This window comes from Austrofundulus limnaeus, unplaced genomic scaffold (genome assembly GCF_001266775.1).
Source record: "Austrofundulus limnaeus strain Quisiro unplaced genomic scaffold, Austrofundulus_limnaeus-1.0 Scaffold175, whole genome shotgun sequence".
Classification (NCBI taxonomy): domain Eukaryota; kingdom Metazoa; phylum Chordata; class Actinopteri; order Cyprinodontiformes; family Rivulidae; genus Austrofundulus; species Austrofundulus limnaeus.
In genome coordinates, this window is record NW_013952577.1 from 550,732 (window position 1) to 573,069 (window position 22,338).

General features: G+C 40.6%; 1 protein-coding gene across 5 annotated transcripts in view; it reads right to left on the bottom strand.

Annotated features, from left to right (window-relative positions):
- Window positions 1-851: 851 nt before the first annotated feature.
- LOC106524075 (death-inducer obliterator 1) overlaps window positions 852-22,338 on the bottom strand; it is a 26,022-nt gene continuing 4,535 nt past the window's right edge. Inside the window, exons 3-16 of one of the 5 annotated variants that reach the window (XM_014017719.1) lie at window positions 20,276-21,333; window positions 19,659-20,076; window positions 19,055-19,426; window positions 12,766-12,979; window positions 9,868-10,399; window positions 9,598-9,757; window positions 9,363-9,479; window positions 9,073-9,228; window positions 8,444-8,606; window positions 7,836-8,355; window positions 7,475-7,622; window positions 7,272-7,361; window positions 6,981-7,176; window positions 852-5,269 (exon numbers count right to left, since the gene is read on the bottom strand). In XM_014017719.1, the coding sequence (XP_013873173.1) occupies window positions 1,416-5,269; window positions 6,981-7,176; window positions 7,272-7,361; window positions 7,475-7,622; window positions 7,836-8,355; window positions 8,444-8,606; window positions 9,073-9,228; window positions 9,363-9,479; window positions 9,598-9,757; window positions 9,868-10,399; window positions 12,766-12,979; window positions 19,055-19,426; window positions 19,659-20,076; window positions 20,276-21,177 (7,842 nt within the window). In that variant the 5' untranslated portion in view covers window positions 21,178-21,333 and the 3' untranslated portion in view covers window positions 852-1,415. Of the gene's footprint in view, window positions 5,270-6,980; window positions 7,177-7,271; window positions 7,362-7,474; window positions 7,623-7,835; window positions 8,356-8,443; window positions 8,607-9,072; window positions 9,229-9,362; window positions 9,480-9,597; window positions 9,758-9,867; window positions 10,400-12,765; window positions 12,983-19,054; window positions 19,427-19,658; window positions 20,077-20,275; window positions 21,334-22,338 lie in introns of all 5 variants that reach the window. The other 4 variants (XM_014017717.1, XM_014017718.1, XM_014017720.1 and 1 more) reach the window with 4 other exon arrangements.

The following is a 22,338-nucleotide window of genomic DNA, read 5'->3' on the forward strand; positions in this document are numbered from 1 at the left end:
TCTGAAATACATGTTCTAGTTATTCAAATGTATTTTACACTAGACATGCATGTTTTGTTTTCACTTAAAATATTAGGATTGCAAACTTTAAAAGGGGACATACCATGCAAAATTCACTTTAGCCGTTAAAATACATTTTGTTGTGTAGTTGGGGTTTCTAGCAAATGCTGAATTTAAGTCTCTTCATAAATATCTTTATGTTCTGTTTTGGAATTCCCAAATAAGGTCTGGACTTACCAACTACAATTTGGTGGTCTTTATTCTTTCCTGGGTCAGACTCTGGMTGGATGGACAAGTTTTCCTTTGTTGACATATTTTAATTCATTTGTAAATAAAACATTTTCTGTGCCACCATATAGTTGTAAACCCCTCTATCAAACTAGAATGGACCAGTCTGGAAGCTGGAGGGGAGCAGGGTGTGAAGCATCTCATTTGGATTTAAAGCGACAGCCTCAAAACGAGTTCATCTGAGACACCTCAGAAGAGAGATGAAGGCGGGGTTTGTGGAGTTATGAGGAATTCCAACCAAAACACTGATGTTCCACTTTTTATACACACCAACTGAATGATTTACATGTGAAAAAGAAAGATTTAAAAGCATTTCATATTTTATTTGAAAATTTTCAAAAGTTTATGGGTTTTGAGACAAGTTTTTGTTAATTTAGTTTTAAAYATTTTTTGCTCTTTTACCTCTCTTATAACGCAAGGTGACATGTATTGTGCTCATAATGCTGTCTAACTTGAATATTGCAGGTATCAATAGCAAAAAGCTGTTAAATATAAACAGATATTTTCACACTGTTAGCTGACTCTTATAGCCACTTGTGAAACCTAAGAGAAAAACAACCYACCACACTTCAATAAACATGTTTAATTGTTTTAGCTGAAACAAAAACTGGACATTCATTCTCATAAAGTATGTCTGGTTGGTACACTGTAGATAGAAGTCTTAGTTCAAAGCTGCTCAGCACAGACTCAGTYATGTGTTGCAACAGTGTTGCTGTAACCTTCACATTGTCCACCTCAGATATATGGCTTATATTTTTTTCCACATAGAAAAGTAATAAAAACATCAGTATCTATACAAATATGTTCATATTTACATGTTGTAAATGGAGCAGTATTCAGTTACATTTTAAAAAACAAAAAATGTTTCAACAAGAGAATACATGTATCAGGACTTAGTAGCCTACTCATCTATGGTACAGAAGGAATTTAAGTGGACTTTTTTCAATTGTGATGAAATAAACAAAAATGCTAAAGTGAGGAAAATCTAGACAATTGATTTCTTTTTTTTATCCTAGTAGGAAAGAAAGTTAGCTAAATTTAACAAAATACTGTTCATACACATATACCCAATTTGTGATCAGGTAGAGGTTTAAGAACATTAAAAACAGAGATCCAGAAACCAGAAACTAGGAGGAGCTCTTGTCAGTGTCTGTACTCCTGGCTTTCCCCTTGGACGAATCATGTTTGTGTCTTTTCTCCTCTTTCTTTTCTCTGCTTCTGCTCCTTTCCCGACGATCTCTGTCTCTGTCACGATCTCTCTCTTTCTCCCTTTCCCTGTCCCTATCTTGGTCTCGGTCCCGGTCCCTTCCTCGATCTTTACCACGATCCCGATCYCTGCTTCTGGATCCATCTCGTTTTCTGTCCCGCTCATGTTCTCTGTCACGGTTTCGTGTCCTGTCACGGTCGTAGTCCCTGCGGTCAGAGTCCCTACCTCGATCTCGGTCGCCCTCTCTCTCCCTGTCTCGGTGCCTCTCCCGGTCTCGATCGCTCTCTCTCTCCCTGTCTCGGTCTCTCTGCCTCTCTCGGTCTCGATCTTTGTCACCCTCTCTTTCCCTATCTCGGTCACTCTGTCGGTCCCGGTCTCTCCCTCCCTCTCGCTCTCTGTCTCCTTCCCGCTCCTTCTCTCGGTCTCTGTCAGGCTCTCTTTCCCGGTCTCGCTCTCTGTTACTCTGTCGCTCTCTGTCTTTGTCTCCCTCTCTCTCCCTGTCACGGTCTCTGTCAGGCTCTCTCTCTCTGTCTCGCTCTCTGTTACTTTGTCGCTCTCGGTCTCTGCCTCCCTCTCGCTCTCTGTCCCGGTCTCTGTCTCCCTCCCGCTCCTTCTCTCGGTCTCTGCCACCCTCTCGGTCTCTGTCCCGGTCTCTGTCTCCCTCCCGCTCCCTCTCTCGGTCTCTGTCACCCTCTCTTGCACGGTCTCTATCTCTCCTTTTTTCAGAGTCTTGGTCTTTGTGTCGCTCTCCCTCAGTGTCCCTGTGCTTTTCAGCATCCCTCACTCTGCTGCGGTCACTTTCCCGGTCATGTTCTGGTTCTCTGTCCAGGCCTCTTTCTCTGGCTCTCTCCCACTCATGCTCTCGGCTCCAGCGCATTCCTTGTCCCCTGTCCCATGATGACCTGCCCCCATGAGGTCCTTCCTTCTCTCTTTCCCTCCGTCGATCCTCAGAAGGTTCTCTCTGTCGCTCCTCAGAGGACTGTGAGGAGCCAGGAGCGAGTTCTCTGTGTCCTCCATCAAAGCGACTCAACCGTTCTCCGCCGCGAGGCTCTGTGTCCTCACGAGTGGTGCTGCTCCTCCTCCTTATGTCAGGGGAAAGGTGGCGCCAGTGGTCTTCTCTGTGTAGGTCTGGGCTGTGGGCTTCATGGCGACTTGGATGACCATGGGGTTCATCTGCATGGATTGGGTGCAGTGGCACGTTGTGGCGAATGAGTCTGGGCTCGTCCGATTGCCAATCAAAGCGAAAACGCTCAGAACGCTGAGAAAGGTGAGATCTGTTTTCCTGAACCGGAGGACCTCGAAGCTCATCGAACGACCCTCTGTGTGCAGGTGAAGATGGTGGCCCGGAGCTCCCATATTGGCCAAGAGGCCTAAAATGCTGTCCACTTATCTCCCCAACAGAAGGGGGGCCTCTTCTGTCTTCATACTGGTTAGGTGGAGGTGCTTGGTAAGGAGGACCTGGCACAAGTCCCTGATTGTCTTTTAAAATACGGTGCACATTTGGATTTTGCTCCAGATTTGGATTAAAGGAGCTACTGGGGATGTCTTTGTTATAATGCTGCTCACCATACTGGGATGGTGGAGGACCTCGGGGCCCTGGGAAGATGTTTGAAGGTGGGGGTCTGTTGTCAAAGTGTGCAGGTGGGAGGGCAGTGAAAGGAGGAGGTGGAGCTCTGTTTGCAGGAAAATTAAAAGGAGGTGGACCAGTTAGTCTTGGTGGAGGTAAGTTATGTTCAAATGTAAGAGGCGGGGGTAGGCCTGGATKGGGTGCTTGCTGTCTAATGTGCTGAGGGACAATAGAGGGATCAAACATTTGTGGAGGGGGCCCTCTTTGAGCAACTGGAGGGAATGATACGGGTGGCCCTCTGGGTGGCATAATGTTCTGTGGTGGTGGTGGTCCAGGAAGGGGCTGCTGTGTTGGTAGCTGGGTGCTTGCCCACTGGTTCTGGTAGGGAGGATACGAGGACGTAGGTGGGCCGTAATGCTGACTGCTGTCACCTTGCAAGGGTGGAGCACTACGCACCGGGGGCAGAACGTGGATTGGAATGGGACCCTGCATAGAAGGGGGAGCTGACATTGGAGGGGGACCTCGAATGGGTGGCAGCATGGTTGCAGGTGGAGGCCTCATAATCAAGTTCTGTCCCTGCATGGGATGGGGTGCATTGAACCTGGATGGYGGTGGAAGATCAGTGGGAGGTCTGTACTCATCAAAGCTCGGAGATGCCATGCGATGTGACATGTGACGTGAGTGAGCATCAGCTGTTGTGCTCTGAGTGAGAACTGGGATTGTAGAAGCCTCTGTGAAARAGTCTCTGGAGTCTCTGTGATAACTTGTAGAATCCTGGCTATTTTCATCRTACTCTGAGTCTTCAGCAGGTTTTAAAATGCTAGCTGCATTTGGCCAAAGACTGTACTTGTCCACCTCTGCTTCCTCATCTTCTTGCTCTTCCTCAGCTGTAGGATTTTTGTTATCCATGTAGTTGGCTTCCATATCAGGGTCTACTTCCTCTCCTAACAAAGGAATCGACACCTCCTCCTCATCTGATGGCATGAAAGGCAGAGTCTCCATCTCCTCTTCCTTGCGTGGCAAAGTCTTTTTGTCTTGTGAAGAATCAACAAGTTCTTCTGTAATAGGCTGCTCTGACTCTTTTGCCACAGGCTGTGCAGGGGGAACAGGATCAGCCACAGGAGTAGATGACTCTTCTTTGTCCTCAGGCTCATCAAGTGGTTGCCGTTCACTGGTAGACTGTTGAAGATCCCTGCTCTGTCTCGGATCTCTCCTCTGGTTGATCAGAGGGGCTGCTGCTGCTGATGACTTGACCAGTTCTTCAACCTTCTTGCCAAGCTGAAGCAGCTGACTGTTGGCCAAAAGCGACGCGACAGGCTGAGTTACAAGTGTTTTTTGGGGCGTTGAAGAGGCTGCGGATGACATTTGCTGTCCCAGCTGTTTCTGTAACGCCTGTTCTCCAATTCTTTTAAGGTTTTCCAGGATCTTTTGTGGATTAGGTACACATTCAGTTGCAGGTTTGGGTTCAACTGGTGCCACGGTTTTAACCTCATCAAAAATAGAGTCATCTTCTGGGTCATATGCCACATCATCAGTTTCATTGTCTACCACCTCAGGTTGTTTAGAGACCTCTGGTTGGACCAAAGCCTCAGCAGGCTTCTTGGCTACATTATAGCCTCTACTGGGGTCATACTCCTCTTCTGGGTCATATGGTCGGTCATCATCCTCCTCCACTGTGCTCTCCTTAGAATTTTGTGTAAACTGCCGCACAATGGGATCTAACAATGTAGCAGGGGTGGGGAGCTCCCCAGATTGATCAGATGGAGAGTTTGAGGCCTCTGAATCGTGTTTTGTGTTCTTGAAGAGTTTGAGAATGGTCTGAAGAGGATTGGCGCCTGCTACAGAGGCAGCAAGAGAGCTGGACATGGATGGAGAATCCTTGCCAGAAGTAGAAAATGAAGCTGCAGCTTTAACAGATGATAGCAAGGAAAGAACTGATGAGGCAGTTGCAGTGCTGCTGGGAGCCTCAGAGGAGCTAGATGGAGGTGATCCAGGGGGAGTTGTGCTGAAGGGGATTTCAAGACTCTGCCGTGTGCTCTTGTCAACTTTCACGGTGGAGGGTGGCTTTGGAAGACCAGTTTCATCCACTTCTTTGATTTGTATCTTTGCTCGTTTCTCCTCCGTTTCAAGCAGCACACCGGCACGTTTTCTGTCCTTCTGACAAATCAGCAACCCTAGGAGGAGGTTGGGACGAGCTGGTTCGAGTCCTGTGATATAAAAAACAAACAATGAAATAAAAAAACAGAAGTTGCAAAACTTTTTTTCTCTAAATGCAAAAACAWTTAAAAATATCTGACAGTGTAAAAAAATCAATGTAAGAAATATTCAACACAATTTCTTTAAACAATAATGCAAAAATTGAGATGCTAAATGTCCACGCCAATGCATTACCGGTAATTCAGATGTAAACTTGCTGACAGTCCTCATTAGGTTTTTAATGTTGAAACAGATTTTTTAGGTGTGGTCTTAGATGCAACCACTGAACTTTTTATTCTTGAGGATTATGAGTGTCTTGCAGCATGCAGTGAACCCTCTGTATTTACTTTCATGCAGTTTTCTCTTTATGGTAGATTTGGATATTGATATGCCTACCTCCTGGAGAGTGTTGTTTAGTTTAATTCATTTCTTCATTCAAAAATAAAAATTTTATACAAAAAAAAAACACTAGGTTGACTGTTGTGAAGGAGTTTCTCTTCATCAGGGAAATTATTTTTTGCATTGATGAGCTCACCAGTGCTTGCTTTTTCTTTCTATCTGTCTGTCTTGCTTGCTTGCTTTTTCTCAGGATGTACCAAACTGTAGATTTTGTCACTCCTATTATTGTAGAAATTTTCCATATGGGTTTTTTTTCTGTTTTTGCAGCTTAAGGATGGCTTGTTTCACCTGCATGGAGAGCTCCTTTGACCGCATGTTTACTTCATAGTAAAATCTTCCAAATGCAAGCACCACGCCTCAAATCAACTCCAGGCCTTTTATCTGCTTAATTGAGAATGACACATTTAAGGAATTGCCCATGCCTGTCCAAGAACTACCCTTTGAGTCAGATGTCCAATTACTTTTGGTCCCTTTAAAAACAGGGTGGCACATGTTAAGGAGTTGAACTTCTAAACCCTTCATTCAATTTTAATGTGGATACTCTCAAGGCAAAGCTGAAAGACTTTAAGTCAATGTTCAACCTATATATAATTATAACTTGAATATATTTCAGGAAACAGATAAAAAAGTTTCAGTTTCCAAACAGATATAGACCTAACTGTAAATGTAAGCACAAAAAGACTCTGTTTACATTATAGAAATTTATTTAACATATCATCAAATTACCAATTGATATTATTGTATTAAGTCTTAACAACAACATGAAACTGGCCTGCAAAGGCAGCTACCTACAATGCAAACTTCTGTATTTGAAAGGTGTCATATGAAGAAAACAGTCACAAGCAGGATGGGAGACTCAGTAAGAAATGAGAGCGCCCCCTACAGTAAAAACCATGCATGGTCTCCTTTGACTCTTTACATTATCCATCTGTTCATCCTGCCTATTAAACTGGGAAAGACCTACTGTCAATTAACACACCATTTATAAACAATCTGTACATTCTGTAACGTTTATTCATAAACTGAAGATTACATACTTACGTTCTCTGCATGTTGATATGTAAAATGTTTACAATTCTGCCATCTATTGCTCTACTTCCTGCACTGCTCTCTTTACTGTTATTAATAGATGTTTTTTAAGAAACTTAGTAATAGAAGGATTTTTAGATTTAGATTAACTATAAATTTCACTTTTATTCTCCTACTTCAGTTTTATTCTTTTGATCTTAATGCTGCATATTAAGTTCTTACATGTAAAGTGACATAAAAAAACAATATGACTTGGAATGATTTAAAAACAAATTACACTTCATGAACGCTTACCTGGTCCATCAAATGGTAACAGTTTTGAAGGTAAGGGATCCTTTGAGCTAAGGGGGATGAGATAAAGGTCTTTGATGCGCCGGTTGTTGTTGGCCACCACGCCAAATCTCTTTCTGCTGCTGAAGTAAGAAAAGAGAGAGACATACGCCACCTCTTCTTCCTCTGTGGCTGGGTGGAAACGGATCAGACAAAGCTCCTGTAAATAATAGGGAAGGGAAAAAATGTTAAGCACTACAAAGTATTTCAAGTGATAAATAGTTTTTGTACAAGTCAGGCGGTGCGTTTACAAACCTTGGAAAGGGACGTTTTTAGCTTCCCAACATAGTCCCATACAGTGCTTGGAGATATCCGACCTCCCACATGAATGGTGTCAGGCAAATCCTGCACAATAGTCACAAAATAAACAGGTTGTTAAATGTCAACTAATGCTATTTACAAACCCAAAAACTGTAAAAGTAATTGTCAAACCCTTTAAAAAAACTTTGGTAAACTACCTCTTTAAGGTGTTCAAAGGATCCTGAAACCAAGTAAGCCTTGGTTGCAAATTTGGCTACTGTATGCATGTTGACAAATCCTTTCCATATTGTCTCCTGACCATGGAGGAAGATTGCAGTTTCCCCTTCAAGAAGAGGCTCAGGTGTACTGTAAAAACAAAATGAGGTTTCTTTTAGACGAGTTTAAAATGTCTTCACAAAACACTATGAATTAAATTTAAAAACTAGGTCACACTTTTTATATACAAAACCTTTCCCATCCCTTTTAAGACAACAGTTTTGAGCTTAACATGCATTTTGTTAACGCGCTTATATCAAAAATATTGTTGCAGAGACAGTATTTGTTAAAATGAGGAAAAACCTTTTTGTTGCAGATTTTGCCACAGCCACTGGTGATGGTGCAGCGGGGGGCATTGGCAGTGGCACCTTAGCGCCAACATCCACTGGAGCAGGAAGAGAAGCTGGCAACACTGGCTCCGCTGGGCTGATGTTTGGTTTCTCTGGGGCTGTCTGGACAATATTCACCCCAGGGGTGTGCCTGGCCATGCGAGGGTCTCTCCGAGTGATGCTTACAGAGGAAACAGCCGGGGCGATAAGCACAGGGGTCTGAGCTGGAGGGGCCATGATGCTGGGGTCCTCTTGATAAGGCTGGGGTTGAGATTCAGGAACAGAGGGCTCCATGTTGGCCTGACAGGACGGAGGGAACAAGTGCTGGTACATCACAGCATCTTGGTGAGGGTAGGCCGTGGTGGCCTGTGTTTGACTGACAGGAGACACATCCCCTGGCCTGGATGAAGCAGACTCCAGCCTGGGTGGCTTTGTGTCAGGCTTCTTGGTTAGTCTGGCTTTTTTAGCTGCAGGCTCATCTTCTGGTTTTTGTCCTAAAAAGCAAGATTTTAAGCATAAATACAATGCTATAAATAAAACACAATTTAAAAAGCAATTTTCAAGTAGTATTTTTTTAATTACCTGTACATATTTTACAGTTCAGGTCAAACAAATGGGTCTTGTGCTGAGAGGTGGTGTCTTTGAGCATGCTGCTGAAAACATCCACCAYACCGCTGCCACTGCTTCCTTCAACTGCAGATGACTGAACAGAAGCCGAGGGGGTGGAACCAGACTCATCTTGGTCCTGACCACACAGAAAAGATGGATCAAACTTTTGATGGAGTGAAATAGATGACACCCACTCAATCAACAATCATAATATCTAGGGGTGCACCGATCTTTAAAAAGTCTGACCTGTTGATTGCAAATTTTGGCCAAAACCTTTTTTTTAATAACCGACACTGTCAGATGTTATAAGGTCATAATACACCTTTAATGTTCCAATCTTACTTTAATATCTCCCAAAATTAAGAAAATTGAGGTAGATTTGTATGTGCACCCCATTAATACCCAGATCAGTTACATACACACCACTGCACTTTCACCAGCAAGATGGAGATAAAAGATAGAATTTGTGCAGGAAAGGACAGTAGGCGAAGTTGCAGTACTTATCAAGCCTTATCTACTTTCTTAGCTCTGTCTGTCTGAGCCCAAGCGCCATGCAAAAATGAAAATAAGATAAGAAAAAAGAGAAGTTCATTCACACTTACTGAAGCTGAACCCAAGCGAGAAGACGAAGTGGCAGTAAAAATACATACATCTGGATCAGACGATGGTGGAGCATCCTCCATATCAAGGCTGTGAGAGCCATGCCTGTTTCTAAGCTTGGACTGCCCGGAATGGGACCTTGCACTGGCAGAATGACCCTGCAGACAAAAATCATATCACAAGTGTAATTTAATGCTTCAAACAAACACCCATACCCCTTTTAATTGGTCATAAAAACTTAAGTTCAGGTTGAGGTACAGCAGATGTCTGGACAAAAATAATTCACTTTTACCCCAGTAGTATCAGACTTTCTCCACTCAGATATCTCTCTAGACAGCAGCTCTTCAGCGCTCAGTCGCACCAGTCTGAAGGGAGTTACCTCTCCACCGATCACCCTGTAGAACAAGCCCTGCAACAAACATCCCAAAATGACAGAAATCCAACGTACAAAACCCAAACTTTTCAAACGGGAAGCTTTGCTTTGACGGAATCCATCTCTTTTCTAGAAAAATGGAAAAGCTGCTCACTTTGTTTTTAGGATCTTTCAGGTTGAACATGAGGGTTCTGTATTTGTTCTTGTACTTGCTGTCGGTGCTCAGGCAGAGGTTAAACATCTCCTTCTCAATAGCAAATGCAAGTTGTCCCACTTCATTCTCTGTCATTTTCAGATCGTCACTGTCGCTCACCCTGGTCGAGGGAAACAGAGATATTTGTTTAAACCTGCTAATGGTCAGTGCTGTAAATCAAATAAATAAACTGAGAGGTTGGCACAGAGCTGAGCAGAGAAAGAGAGTTACCTCTTGAACAGGATGTCTGTCAGTGAGCGGCAGATGTTCTTTCTCATTTGGTGGTTGGGTGGGGGCCTCATTGGAGAAGCAGGTGGTGCTGATGTTGGTGGATGCGCTGGTCTGGAAGATGAGGAATGACTGGATGGAGCTGAAGACACTGGAGATGATGGGACTCTTGAGGAGTTTGACTTGGTCTCTGCTTCCTTTTGTTGAGGCTGCTTCTTGGGAATGGTGAAGTTGCACTTGGTGACCCTGAGTGCCCCCGTGATGTGAACTGGACCAGGAGGGAAGGGGGATGGGGCTGGGGCAGGTGTAGAGCCTGGTTTCTTGGACTTTGCTGCAGTTTTAGTTGGGTTTGTGGCAGGTTTCTTTGTCGTCTTTGAGCTAGCAGCTGGAGAAGACTTCTTGGTCCTAGAAGACACCTTCTCAGCTTTAGTTGGAAGGGACTTCTTGTGTCGTTTGCTTGGTGTTTCAGATGCTGTGGACCTCTCCGAAGATGGAATTTGCTCCTTCTCATTCTGCTTCTCTTCTTTGGGAGGAGCTGGAAATCAAGAACAAAAACCCAATATTTTACAAATAATGGCATATCATTCCAACATCTGCAAAGCTTAGTTATGGGACAGTTACTTTATTCAGCAGATAAATTGCATATGGACTTATTTACCCTTTTCCAGCTAGTCCAGAAAAAAAAAAAAACATTAAAAACACAAAAGATAGAACTCCCAGTGTCACAGTGTCAAGTTGAGTAAATTAATTCTGAAAACATTAAAAACAAAACACAAATAAATTGAACACCCATTTATTTTATAGCAATGGCAGCATATATTGTGCAGTTAATGCAAGATTTTTAAAAACTAATATATGCTGTGACAACAATCTTTTAAAATTGCTCCAATTTCCTGCTAATGTTAGCCATTTTTAAATTTTAAATCCAGATAAACAGAACTGATAGAAGTGCTAACATCCTAGCTGCTAACAACTGGTGAATAAAAGTTTAAATGAACATATGCAACTCTACATGTTTCAATCACTTCACCATACTGGTTAACCAACTGCAGCTGGGGTGAAAGCTAATCAATTGGATTTATATGGAATTTAACATTTGTGACTAAAAAAAACTAATAATAGTTTAGCTGAAATGTGATCAGATCAAGCAAAACAACTTAAAGTTAAAATCAAATTTTCACCACCATCAACCTGGTCAATGCCACATTCATTGTTTTTTTTAATTGTGCAAGAACCCACAGATCATTTTATCTTCTTTGTCATCAATCACACTAAAAATATTTTTCAATCAGCTCTATAGGATTACAAGAACTGTTTGACCAACATCTTTTGTCAGCCACACCAGGTGGTACTTAAACTCKTCACACACAGAATCCACAAACTTAAAAATTAAAGTCAAAATGGCCAACTGTTATCAGCGTTTACTTTTCATCACGACACAAAACGTATCCAAAACATGGAGCAAATCATGCAAACTGATAAAATTATACTTTGCTGCTTGTTAACACAACAATCATTAAAGCTGCTGATCTCCTGAGCTGTCRGGATACTTTTAAACATCATCTGCTGCAACAGCTGCTATCCTCCGAAATCTTTTGTCGGCATTTTGTATGAGACTGAGTTGAGATGAAATTCAGCGATCCAATTTTCATAATTGTTCTCAATTACCCATCTAATCTTCAACAGCAAAACTGTATTGAAAGAACCAAGGTTTGTCCCCCTATCCTCTTTGTCCGTGTGCTCGTTGGTCTTCCATCTCCTGCTGGAGTTTTCTGGACTTCACATCTTCTCTCCTGGGTCTCCTCTTCACAGAAGTGGCTTTTTCTTCTACAGCAGCCCCAGCCTCATAAGGATATCCATCAGGTGTWGAGTAAATAGCTGTAAATGTTGGTTTTCAGCTCAGGATATCCAACAGCATGCCAACATCTTTCACATAATCAATCAATCGACTCATCCAAAAATCTGTTTTTCACCTTTTATTTTAAAGTCACTTTCTTAGTRATGTGTCATATTCAACGTGAATCAAAAACTCAGATAACAGCATAKAATATAAAAAAGTAAGGGCAAACAATTATCAGCTCAACATGAGCCAAGTTCAATCTATTAACTTTAGAAAACTACCAGGACACCTTACCTGTGGGAAGTAAAGATGTTTGAGGGAAGACCTGAGGTAACAAGCCCAGGAAGTGATGGACTTGTGGAGGCAAATGAGGTAGAACATTGGAAAGCAAAAAAAAAAAAAAAAAAAAAAAAAAAAAAAAAAAAAAAACCACCAATTCATAAACCCATTTCATTCATTAAATCTATTGCATTAAACCACTTAATACAAATCACCCTTTTAGTTTTACTGTCTTCCTAATGAAGACTTAGTAMAAGTTAAGTTTAGTATAATAAGTTTCCAAATTCAGCCTGAAACCTCATCAGTACTGTGTAAATGTGATGCTTTTATAAGGCAGGACTGTAGTGTTCTTATCCTGAAATGCTACATTGTCTTTCAGAACCACCCACTGATWCTTCACATTTTAAAAAGCACTTAGATTTACACCAGAAACAGTTTTAAATTTCAAATAGAAACAACCAGGAGGACCTCAGAGTTAATGCATCTTGCTTTTGCAAACTCTTCCAGAACCATCAGAGGAATAAAGTGAAGTTTATAATCTGTGGACTGCACAGTTCAGAATAAATTTTCAGAAAGTATTCTCCAAAAGCCACAACAGAGACTTACCTGTTTTACAGCTGCCAGCAAGTCATTTAGTTAAAAAGGTTTTTACATTATTAAAATCATACTTTTAGTGCAAAGATCACATGGATTATTTCTATGAGAGTAGCATAACAGGAACCACATAAAATGAAAAAAACATTGTTTCAACAGCTGCGCAAGACCTTCAAGGAGATACATACACTTTTTGTTTAACACTGTTGGTGACACGGCTGTAGTCTTTTCTGGCATTACTGCAATGTAATTATGATCGCTGGACCAGGAAGCTGTAGACGGAGGGGGCGGGTGTTCCTCAGCATGCTCATCTTCGTCGTCCTCATCCGTTTCATGGCCGAGGTCTTCCTCGCTGTCTGAGGCGTCCTCCGTCTTTTGTGCCTTCTTCCCACCAGCAACACTCTTCTGGGCAGATAAGAACAAAAGACACACTTTCAGGCATTTTTCCAAGTACGGTTCATGTTAAAAACAAGACGTGTCAGGTATGAGCTAACTTTCAGAACTACTATTTGGTCAACTAAGCAGACATTATGAAATATTACATACAAGATTCTTTTAAATATCACCAGCTTAAAATAGAGTCCCCGTTGCTCAGAAACAAGCTATCTCTTCAGATATGTTCGTATATAAGTCTATGTTTGATTAATACAATAAAATAAGTTAYGCCAACTGATGAAGTTGGCGTAACTAAAGTATTTTGTTTTTTGGGGCAAAGCTGAATTACATTTGATTTTGCCAAGAAAAATGGTAGAATAAAAAGCAGCAAATGCTACAAGGACTAGTCATCTCTTTTGTTGGGCTAATTAACATAAAATTTAGGTAAAGATACAATTAATTTCTATAGCTTAAGGCTGGTTATGTATTGTACAGAACTGCAAAACAAAGATAATTCAGTTTGGAACTTTTTTTTTTTTTTTGCATTCTTAATATATACAGCTTGTTTCAGCTACAACTTCCTGTACTGGGTAGAGGAAATTCATCAACCTACTAACCATAAAATAAACAGGTGAAAACTGAGTTTTGCCAGATTTTACTCACGAATCCCATTCATCAGTATGCAGCACAGGGAACATTTTGCACAGCTAGGTGGAACTTGTGTGGAATAAACATGAAATTTGCTTGTGTGAGTGAACCCAGCCTGACCTTACTGTAAGTCAATCAGACAGGTTGGAATTTCTGAAGCTGAATCTGGACTCAAGCAGGTGAACWGATTACTGACTCAACTGCAGACGTGTCACAAACAGCCAATGAAAAAGAGAGGGCGGGACACAGGAAATAGTGTCAGAAGAGCCGATAGCTGTGCAGATAGCAGCAGCAAGCTAATCGTTATCYGTTTGTTTACCCTTCAAGGGATCACCCTCGCCTGAGGGGTGTGTGAATCCCAGGATTTTATTTGCCATACAAAAATCTGCTTAAACCAGTCTGTCAGGATGTATGTAAAGTCTATAAAACCTTTAAAAATAACTTTAAAGTTAGGAAGTGTGAACAAACAAGAAAAATGGATATTGTTTTGATTTATATACAGTGCATTTAGWGTTTCAACACAATGAGGATAAAATACTGTGTACTCATAGAGGGCCCTAAAAATGTCAAACAGTGAATTCATCTTTTATGAAAAAAYGGCATCTATAATAAATACTGCTACTTCTCAAAGCTTACATGTAAACATATATTTGAGCATCTGTAAATTGAATGTAATTAGTAGTTTTATGATCYGAGTGTTTATTTACAACCATTGAGTGGAAAATAATCTTTTCAGTTAAAATTTTTTTTTCATTAGCCTTACCATAATATGAGAATAAATGGCTTAGTACTGAAATAGATGCATCTATTTAATAATTGTCAATTTTTGAGAAATTTCACAACATTTTTTGCCTAAACATTTCTGATCTGAGTTTGACAAATTCCCTTTTACCTTAGCATGGAAAACTGAAAAAAAGATCAAGGCATTGCATTTTTATATTTCATTTTTAACAGTAAAGAAAAGGCTTCCCACAATAATTCATTGTGTTGCATGTTTAAATTTCCAAGTTTCTAACCTTTATAGTTTAAATAAATAAAAAATTACATGAACATTTCATGGCATTTTTTTTTTATAAAATATGAAAAATACCCCGTTTGAGCAACCTGTATGCAAAAAGCATCGCAAATGTTTTCCAATAATTATTAAAACCTGGAAAAGACAAACCAATTTCCAAACATTTCCATWCTGCAAGACTGGACAAGAATTCTGAAGGTGAACATATTTTCTGAGAAGGTCTTCTGTTGCTATTAAAAACTTATTAAAATTATAAATCCAGCCTTTTACAGTTCCAATAAAAAGTATCCACCTTCCTGGTGGTTTGATTTTATTGYCGTTATAAATCAATCATGGTCTTTAGAAATGGGTATTTTTGTAAAATTATAACAAATTTCTACAAATACCAATTAACAATGTGGAATGCAAAATGTGAYCGCCTAAATATTCACCCCCTCACAACATTTAGTAGTTTGGCTACAATCAAAGCACTAAGTCTAAATTTGTCTTTCAAATCTAAACACTGGACTGTTATTCCCTTTTTGTTGATAAAAATAGCTCAAGCTGTCAGATTAATACAAGATAAACCACAAATTTATATTGAATTTATGTCTGAGCTTTGACTCCAAAACATACACCTTGTTATCTTTAAAYGGTTTCTATGTGGTTTTTGCTGAACGCTTTGGGTCATTGTCCTGCTACGAAGAAAAAAAAATACTTTCAAGTTGTAGTTCATTTTTAGACAGTAGACAGTCCTACAGGATTTTTAATATATTTTTCTGTGCTTACTTTACCTTTTTTCACAAGCCCCGCCTAGTGTTGGCTGCGAGAAGCATCATAACACTATGCTGCCATCACCATGCTTAAACATGGGAATTATGTTTGTGGTGATGTGCAGTATTAGGCTTTTCACCAAACATGGCATTTTATGAGACGGCCAAAAACTTCCTATTTATTTTCACGAGAACACAGAGCACAGAGCTTCATACCACCTGACCATGGTCTTCCACCTGCTGTTTAATCCAAGTTTCCTTCAAGTAACTTTCCCTTTACTACACTCCAATAAAGCTTAGACTAGTAAATAACAGTCTCTCCCATCTCGCCAAGCTTGTAACTCACAGGTTCCTCTCTCCCACTCACTTAGTGAGTACAGCCTGCTCTTGGTACATTTACACATCTCATTTTCTTTCCATTCCTTGATGGATTTATCAGAACTCCTGGGGATGTATAAGACCTTGGAAAACATTTTGTGTCTGATCTGCATTGCACTTTTTAATAATCTTTTGAGTTGCTTAGGTTTTGTCTTCATTGCAAAAAAATACTGATTAACCAGTGAACAGACACAGGTGTTCTTATACCTCAATCACTTGAGACTAGGGCTGCAACTAACGATTATTTTAATAATCGATTAATCTGCCGATTATTTTTTCGTTTAGTCGATTAATTGGCCAAATCATTAAAACACTTAATTACATGAATAGGAGTAGATATAAATTAATTTCATTCCTGTATAAATTAGGGATGCATGTTATTGATTAACGAATTAATCTGGTTGATTTATCTTATAGATTGACTAACAATTAATTGATAAGCAGCCATTTTCTTAAAAACCGGAGTTTTCTCTTGAATCAAGAGGGTCTTTTTATAAAATGAAGTATTTTTTATAATCTGCTGAATTAAAAAACAGAAGCACATCATAAATATTTTAACAATTTATTTTGCCAGCTGTATTAAATACTGACAAAAAAACATGTATTCCTCATATATGAAACATAGCAGAAATTTAATAGGTTCCTGAATGAGGAAAATAGATTAAAAGAATAAAATATGATTTTTAGATGTAAAACTATTAATTTAATATAATTAGAATTTATTTGCATTTAGAATTGATGATTTTTCTTTAATTATTTACGTTTTGCTTCCTTCTGGTTCAGTCAGACTGAATGATCCGGTTCTGAAGCAGCCCCCCATCCCTCCTCCCCTCCCCTACTGAGTCAGACCAGGAGTTCTGCTGCGTCCACCCCCCACCCCTCCTCTCGTCCTGAACCTTTTTGCTGTTTATCAAATAACTTTGAGCCTAAGTCAGAAAAAAAGACGAGGGTTTTATAATTCTGGTCCGAGAGGAGGAAAGAAATGGTGGACTGAGGTYRACTGAGGTACTTTTTTTCACCACGGGATGTGTTTCCTCCTCACGACGCGGCACACATCAAATCAGACGTCTTTTAAAAAAATTAATTGTGGCATATACTTTTTTCTATCTTCGGCTCTACTTGGCCTAACAACACAATTTAAAAACTGGTTTAAAGTTTGACGTCTCTACTTTTCACTCGAGAGTCAGAGGGCGGATCTTTACAAGTAGTTTTATTTCTTCCCAAACTTTATTTAGGTCAGCCAGCATTGACGACGCTCTGTGGGTGATGTAAACGGCTCTGCGACATGGCGAGGGAATCGCGCGACACAACGAATCGATAATGAAATTCGTTGCCAACGCTTTTAATAATCGATTTTTATTGATTTGTTGTTGCAGCCCTATTCAAGTCAGAACATCTTTTAAAAAAATTAAATGTATCATATACTTTCTATCATAACTTCAGTTCTACTTTGCCTAACAACACAATTTGAAAACTGGTTTAAAGTTCGAAATATCTGCTTTTGACTCAAGAGTCTCAGAGAGGGCGGATCTTTACAGGTAAGTTTTTTTCTTCCCAAACTGTATTTAGGTCAGCCAGCATTGACAACGCTCTGCGGGTGATGTARACGGTTCTGCGACATGGCGAGGGAATCGCGCGACACAACGAATCGATAAATGAAATTCGTTGCCAACGCTTTTAATAATCAATTTTTTTTATTCGTTGTTGCAGCCCTACTGCACACTATGAGGAAAACCAGCAATGTGCGACAACGGTGCTTAATACTGCGACGACGATATGACTTGTGATAAACAAATGTGTGTATAGTTGATGTCTTTCTGCTCTAGCATTAGAGCAGAAAAACAAAAACCATTACATCATTTCCATTTCAACATGACAGTTTTATTTTTTAAAAAGTACAATTAGAAGCAGCAGCTGTATTAGCAGTGAAACAACAAACTGAATGCAATACAGTCTCCTAATGACTTCAAAACACTGTCCGCATAAAACATTTTCTGGTGCTCTAAATAATGAAAAACGCCACAACACTTACTATCAGGTTTTCTTTCAAATTCCCTCATTGCAGTTGTCCAACATTGTCTCCACTCACTAAATAGTTATTATTGGATGTGGTATCTTGAGTCCATTTTATCAGAATGATTCTGACAATGTGCATAAATGCAAATATTTAAGGCAACCATTTATTGCAATTTATGCAGTTTTTCTGTGATATGCCTATAGCATAAGCTCTTATCGTGATGGCAATAAACATGATATTGTGCAGATCTACTTGAGAAACACACACACTAACCTCAGGAGGTTTTGAATTCACTAATTGTGAGAATATTAGCACCAAGTGGCTGACAGTGATGGCAGAAAAGGAATGTGCCAGCGATTAAATAATTTGGATCAACTGTTCCACAAAAAGATTTGATCCTGTGGAACGTTTGAAGCATCTCACCACAGCGACATCTAGTGGCCATTTCAATTTAAAGCCAATAAGTTTAGCGCRCACACAAAGCAAAAAACAGAGTTCACTGAGCTATGTTTGGCATCACATAATTAAAATAAAAATAAACTTAAATCTAAGCATAGCAAATAAGAAAAAAAACAACATAAACAAGGATATCATTATTGAACGACATTGAAACGAGCAATCCCAGTTTGGTGATTATTTTACCAGCATGTGTTGCTTTAAAATATTACACTTAATAAAAATAATGTTTTGTGTTAAATGATTTCTTCCCCTTTTCATATCACTATCCTACAGTCCAAAACCACGTTCAGAAAGAGAAACTCTGGTAAATGAGGCCAGACTTCACATTACACTGTAGTTTAGTAGAGCTTTACATATATTTAATGTTGTGAGGTGAAACAGCTGCCAGTCAGGCTAGAGCACAAGAAATTACCATTCACGTGTAAAGTGTGTTCATATTTTCATTCTGTGTAAACAAGAAAAGATCACTGTTTTGGAACGTGGAATGAGACATTTGACACGCTTCGCTCGGAACAGCGTGTGGAACGTTTTGGTACGCACTGAAACACTGGATTTTGCCATCACTAGTGGCTGGACCTCTGTTTAATTACAGTGACATTAAAGGGAGTGAATCTTTATGCAATAATTTATTTTACATTACTTTTTTTGTTAAACTACTTAGTCACTGAAAAAAAAAATTTGTCAGAGAATTTATATTGACCATGATAGATTTATAACAACAAAAGGGTAAAACATCCACAAGGATGAATACTTTTTATAGGCACTGATTTGAACCCACCAGTTAAGATGTAAATTATTGCTTTTAGGAAATCGTTTCTGGCAGTCCAGGTTACCTTTGAAGCAGACTTGTCTGTCTGAGGCTTGGCCTTTTCCTTCAGTTTGGGCTCTTTGACGTCAGTGATGGACTTCATGGCAGCAGCAGCATGTCTCAGGATGCAGTCATTTCCGCAGTACACAGAGTCAGGCTGGGCGTTATTTTCGCAGCCGGGCCCGATGCAATTGGGAAGGGAAGAGTCGTCTTCAGCCTTCTGCTTGGACTTATCCTCTGACACTTCCATGGTTGGCGTTGTTTTCACCTCCACAGTCGTAGCAACCTTTTGCACAGTTTCTGCTGGGGCTTTCTGCTCCGATGACGGTGCCTTTGTCTCCACAGCGGGCRCAGTCTTCTGGTCTGCTTTGGGTTGAACTGGCTGCTGAACAGTCTGCTTCAGGTCAGCGTACAAGAAAATTAAATAATGCCACATAATGTCATTCTGCAAAGACGTCTTACACTACATTACAATTTAATACATAAATGCCATTCAAAAAAATGATGATCCTTAACGATGTCAAACATATAAAATTAATTTTAGTAACGTGTAGAGAACCGGTTGACCGGACAGTTTAAAACAAGCAGCAAATAAACAACTAGACAKCTGACTCTGTCGAAGGACCTACCGGCTGAAAGATCTTAATCTTCTTCTTCCCAGTTGGATTTGTAGCTTTTTCTATCCTGCCTTTGATGCCGGCATCCTCTACCCCCTTCTCTTCCGTCCCACTCACTGTAGAGGACAGAGGTAGTGCTGCAGCCTGAACAGCAGATGAATTTGCTTCACTAGTGGCAACTCTCTCAGCAGTTGTAGACGGGCTCACAGAAGAAGTTTTAACTGGAGCGGCAGCAGCTTTGGGCTTTGAAACATCTGCACTTGCAGAAAGAATAGATGTAGCAGGCCGGACCACCTGGCTTTTCTTGGCCGTACAGTTGGGACAAACATAATCTTCCCCGTTTCTTTCCATCAAGCGCCCGCGAGCTTCAGTGATGCCCACACAGTCCCCGTGAAACCACTCCTCACAACGGTCGCAGCAGATCATAAACCTGGTGGGCATGTTAAAACCAGGACATCAAAGAACAAACTTTTCTCATACCTTCACAAAGCAACTGACATCCCACACAAGAAAAAGCTCAAGTTTGCTGTGTTTAACCTGAACAGAAAACTAACTAGAACTGCATGTTGTTAATTAACCAGCTGAGTTAACGATAAACCTTTAATCATACAGTAAAGAATAGAACATACCGTTTGTTGTGTTTCTGACGACAGATGCAGTACAGAGCATTGGGGTCGTAGCCTCCACCGTCAGACTCGTTTGATGAAGAGGAGGATGAGGATGTATAAGAGTCGTCATCGTCCTCTTCTTCTGTTTCAGGCTTGTTCGTCTTGCCAGCAGCTTTAGTGACATTGGGCTTTGTTTCCTTCTTGGCAACTGTTGTGTTCTTGTTAGCAGGAGAAGGTGCTGCAGGTGTAGTGTTCTTTTTAGCCGCCCTCATTTTATTGATGTAAGTTCGTACTGGCCTACGATTTCCTGGCACTGGTAGAGACGGGTCAACGCTGTCTTCGTCGGTCTCCTCCTCCATTTTTTCTTTGTCATTTTTAGCTCCAGACTGACTCTTCTCAGGAACTACTTTCTTACCTGGGTCCTGCTCAGACTGAGCTTGTGTTGCATTAATGCCATCTGCTTTTTCCAGTTTGAGATCATCATTTTTATCTGTGTTCTTCTKACTGCCGTCCTCTAATGAATCTTTTTGGTCAGTGTCTTTACTGTCCTCTTCATTCTCAGAGCTCTCCTCATCTTTYACCATTGCTCTGCAGGAACTCCTTGTCTGTCGTCTTTCTTGGGTTTTCATTTGAGCTTGCCTCCTCGTGCTACTTCTTGTCCTGCGTTCTGGAGACTCCACTTTGTCGTCTACAATCTTGGAGTCAGCGCTGCCATCGAAACTGGCTTCAGAGGCAGTCTCTGCATCGGTTGGGGTTTGGGAAGGAGGATCTCCACTTTCCAGGCTGGGGGGAGCACTCTTTCTTGACCCTCGTTTTGCAGTCAAGAGGAATTCCTCTAGTTTGTCAGTTCGTTTGGGCTGTCTGCCACTTCGCCGCACTGGACAGCGGTTTTCAGGACTGTCAGTTGCTGCCTCCACTGGCATCTCTCTCTCTGMAATGGTAGACTGACGGGAACACCAAGTCTTTTTTGTCTCTCTTGGCCTTAGTAGACTTCTCTGAATGATTCAGCAACAATTTAGCCACATTCCTGCCTTTTCTCTTAAACAGTTCCTTTTGTCCCTTCTCCTCCTCTCCAAAACCTGAGAACAATCATTCACAACAGACAACCATTACCTAATGGTTTACCACCACTGCCAAAAAACTAACAGCACTGGGGGTGTCAAAAATGAAAGAAATGTCTGCTTGRGTTGGACATTTTCCTTCCTTACCCTGCATTTTTATCCAAATTTAAAGCAACTTCAAAAGGTAACARGCCTTGTGACTAGTTTAACTATCATGGCATACTGCTATGGCTTAGGAGCTAGAGCTCATGTTTCCCTCCATAATGAATTCATTTTTTTTTTCAATCTGAATGTCTACAGTTGAAAGATGTGCGCACAATACCATGAGTCACTCAGTTACTGAGTGCCAGAATACAGGCAGTGCTGAGAATACTTCACGTCACTTGGAAATTTAGATTTTCTTAAAAACATTTTCGCACTAAAATCAAAAGTTTTAGAGCACACTAAAATTTTCAGTGTTTTGATTTCAAATTCAAGCAGCTCAAGTCCAATGAGAGGCTTGAAAGGGTACAAATGTAAGTGCTAAACTGCCAGAGGTTTAAAAAAATGTAAGGTTACCTGAAAGTAGGGCTGGGCAAAAATAAAATCTTTATAAATGGAAAATTCGAATTAATCAATTAAATCAATTTATCGCCCAGCCCTACCGGAAAGTGAAAGTCAAGGTGTCTGAGAGTCCAGTTTCCTTCACAGTGACAATGCACTCAAAACTGTTGGAAACTCAGCCACAACAATGTCACTTGACAAGTCTCTGAGCATCGACAGCATGTGTGAATATGCAGCTCACAGGCCCTCAGCTTCGAGCACAGCTTAAGAGTGGTCATAGAAGGCAAGTCTGTTTTAACTGTGAAGTTAAAGTTGGAGCTGCAGGTTGACAGGTCAAGTTGCAGCAAGAAAACCATTTGTAATACCTCAGAATAAGACAAAAAGGCTTGATTGGACCATGAAATCAACACTTTGGGACCAATGGACTGAAAAGGTGGTGATTGTGTTGAACAATGAATACAAATTTGAAATCTACAGTTC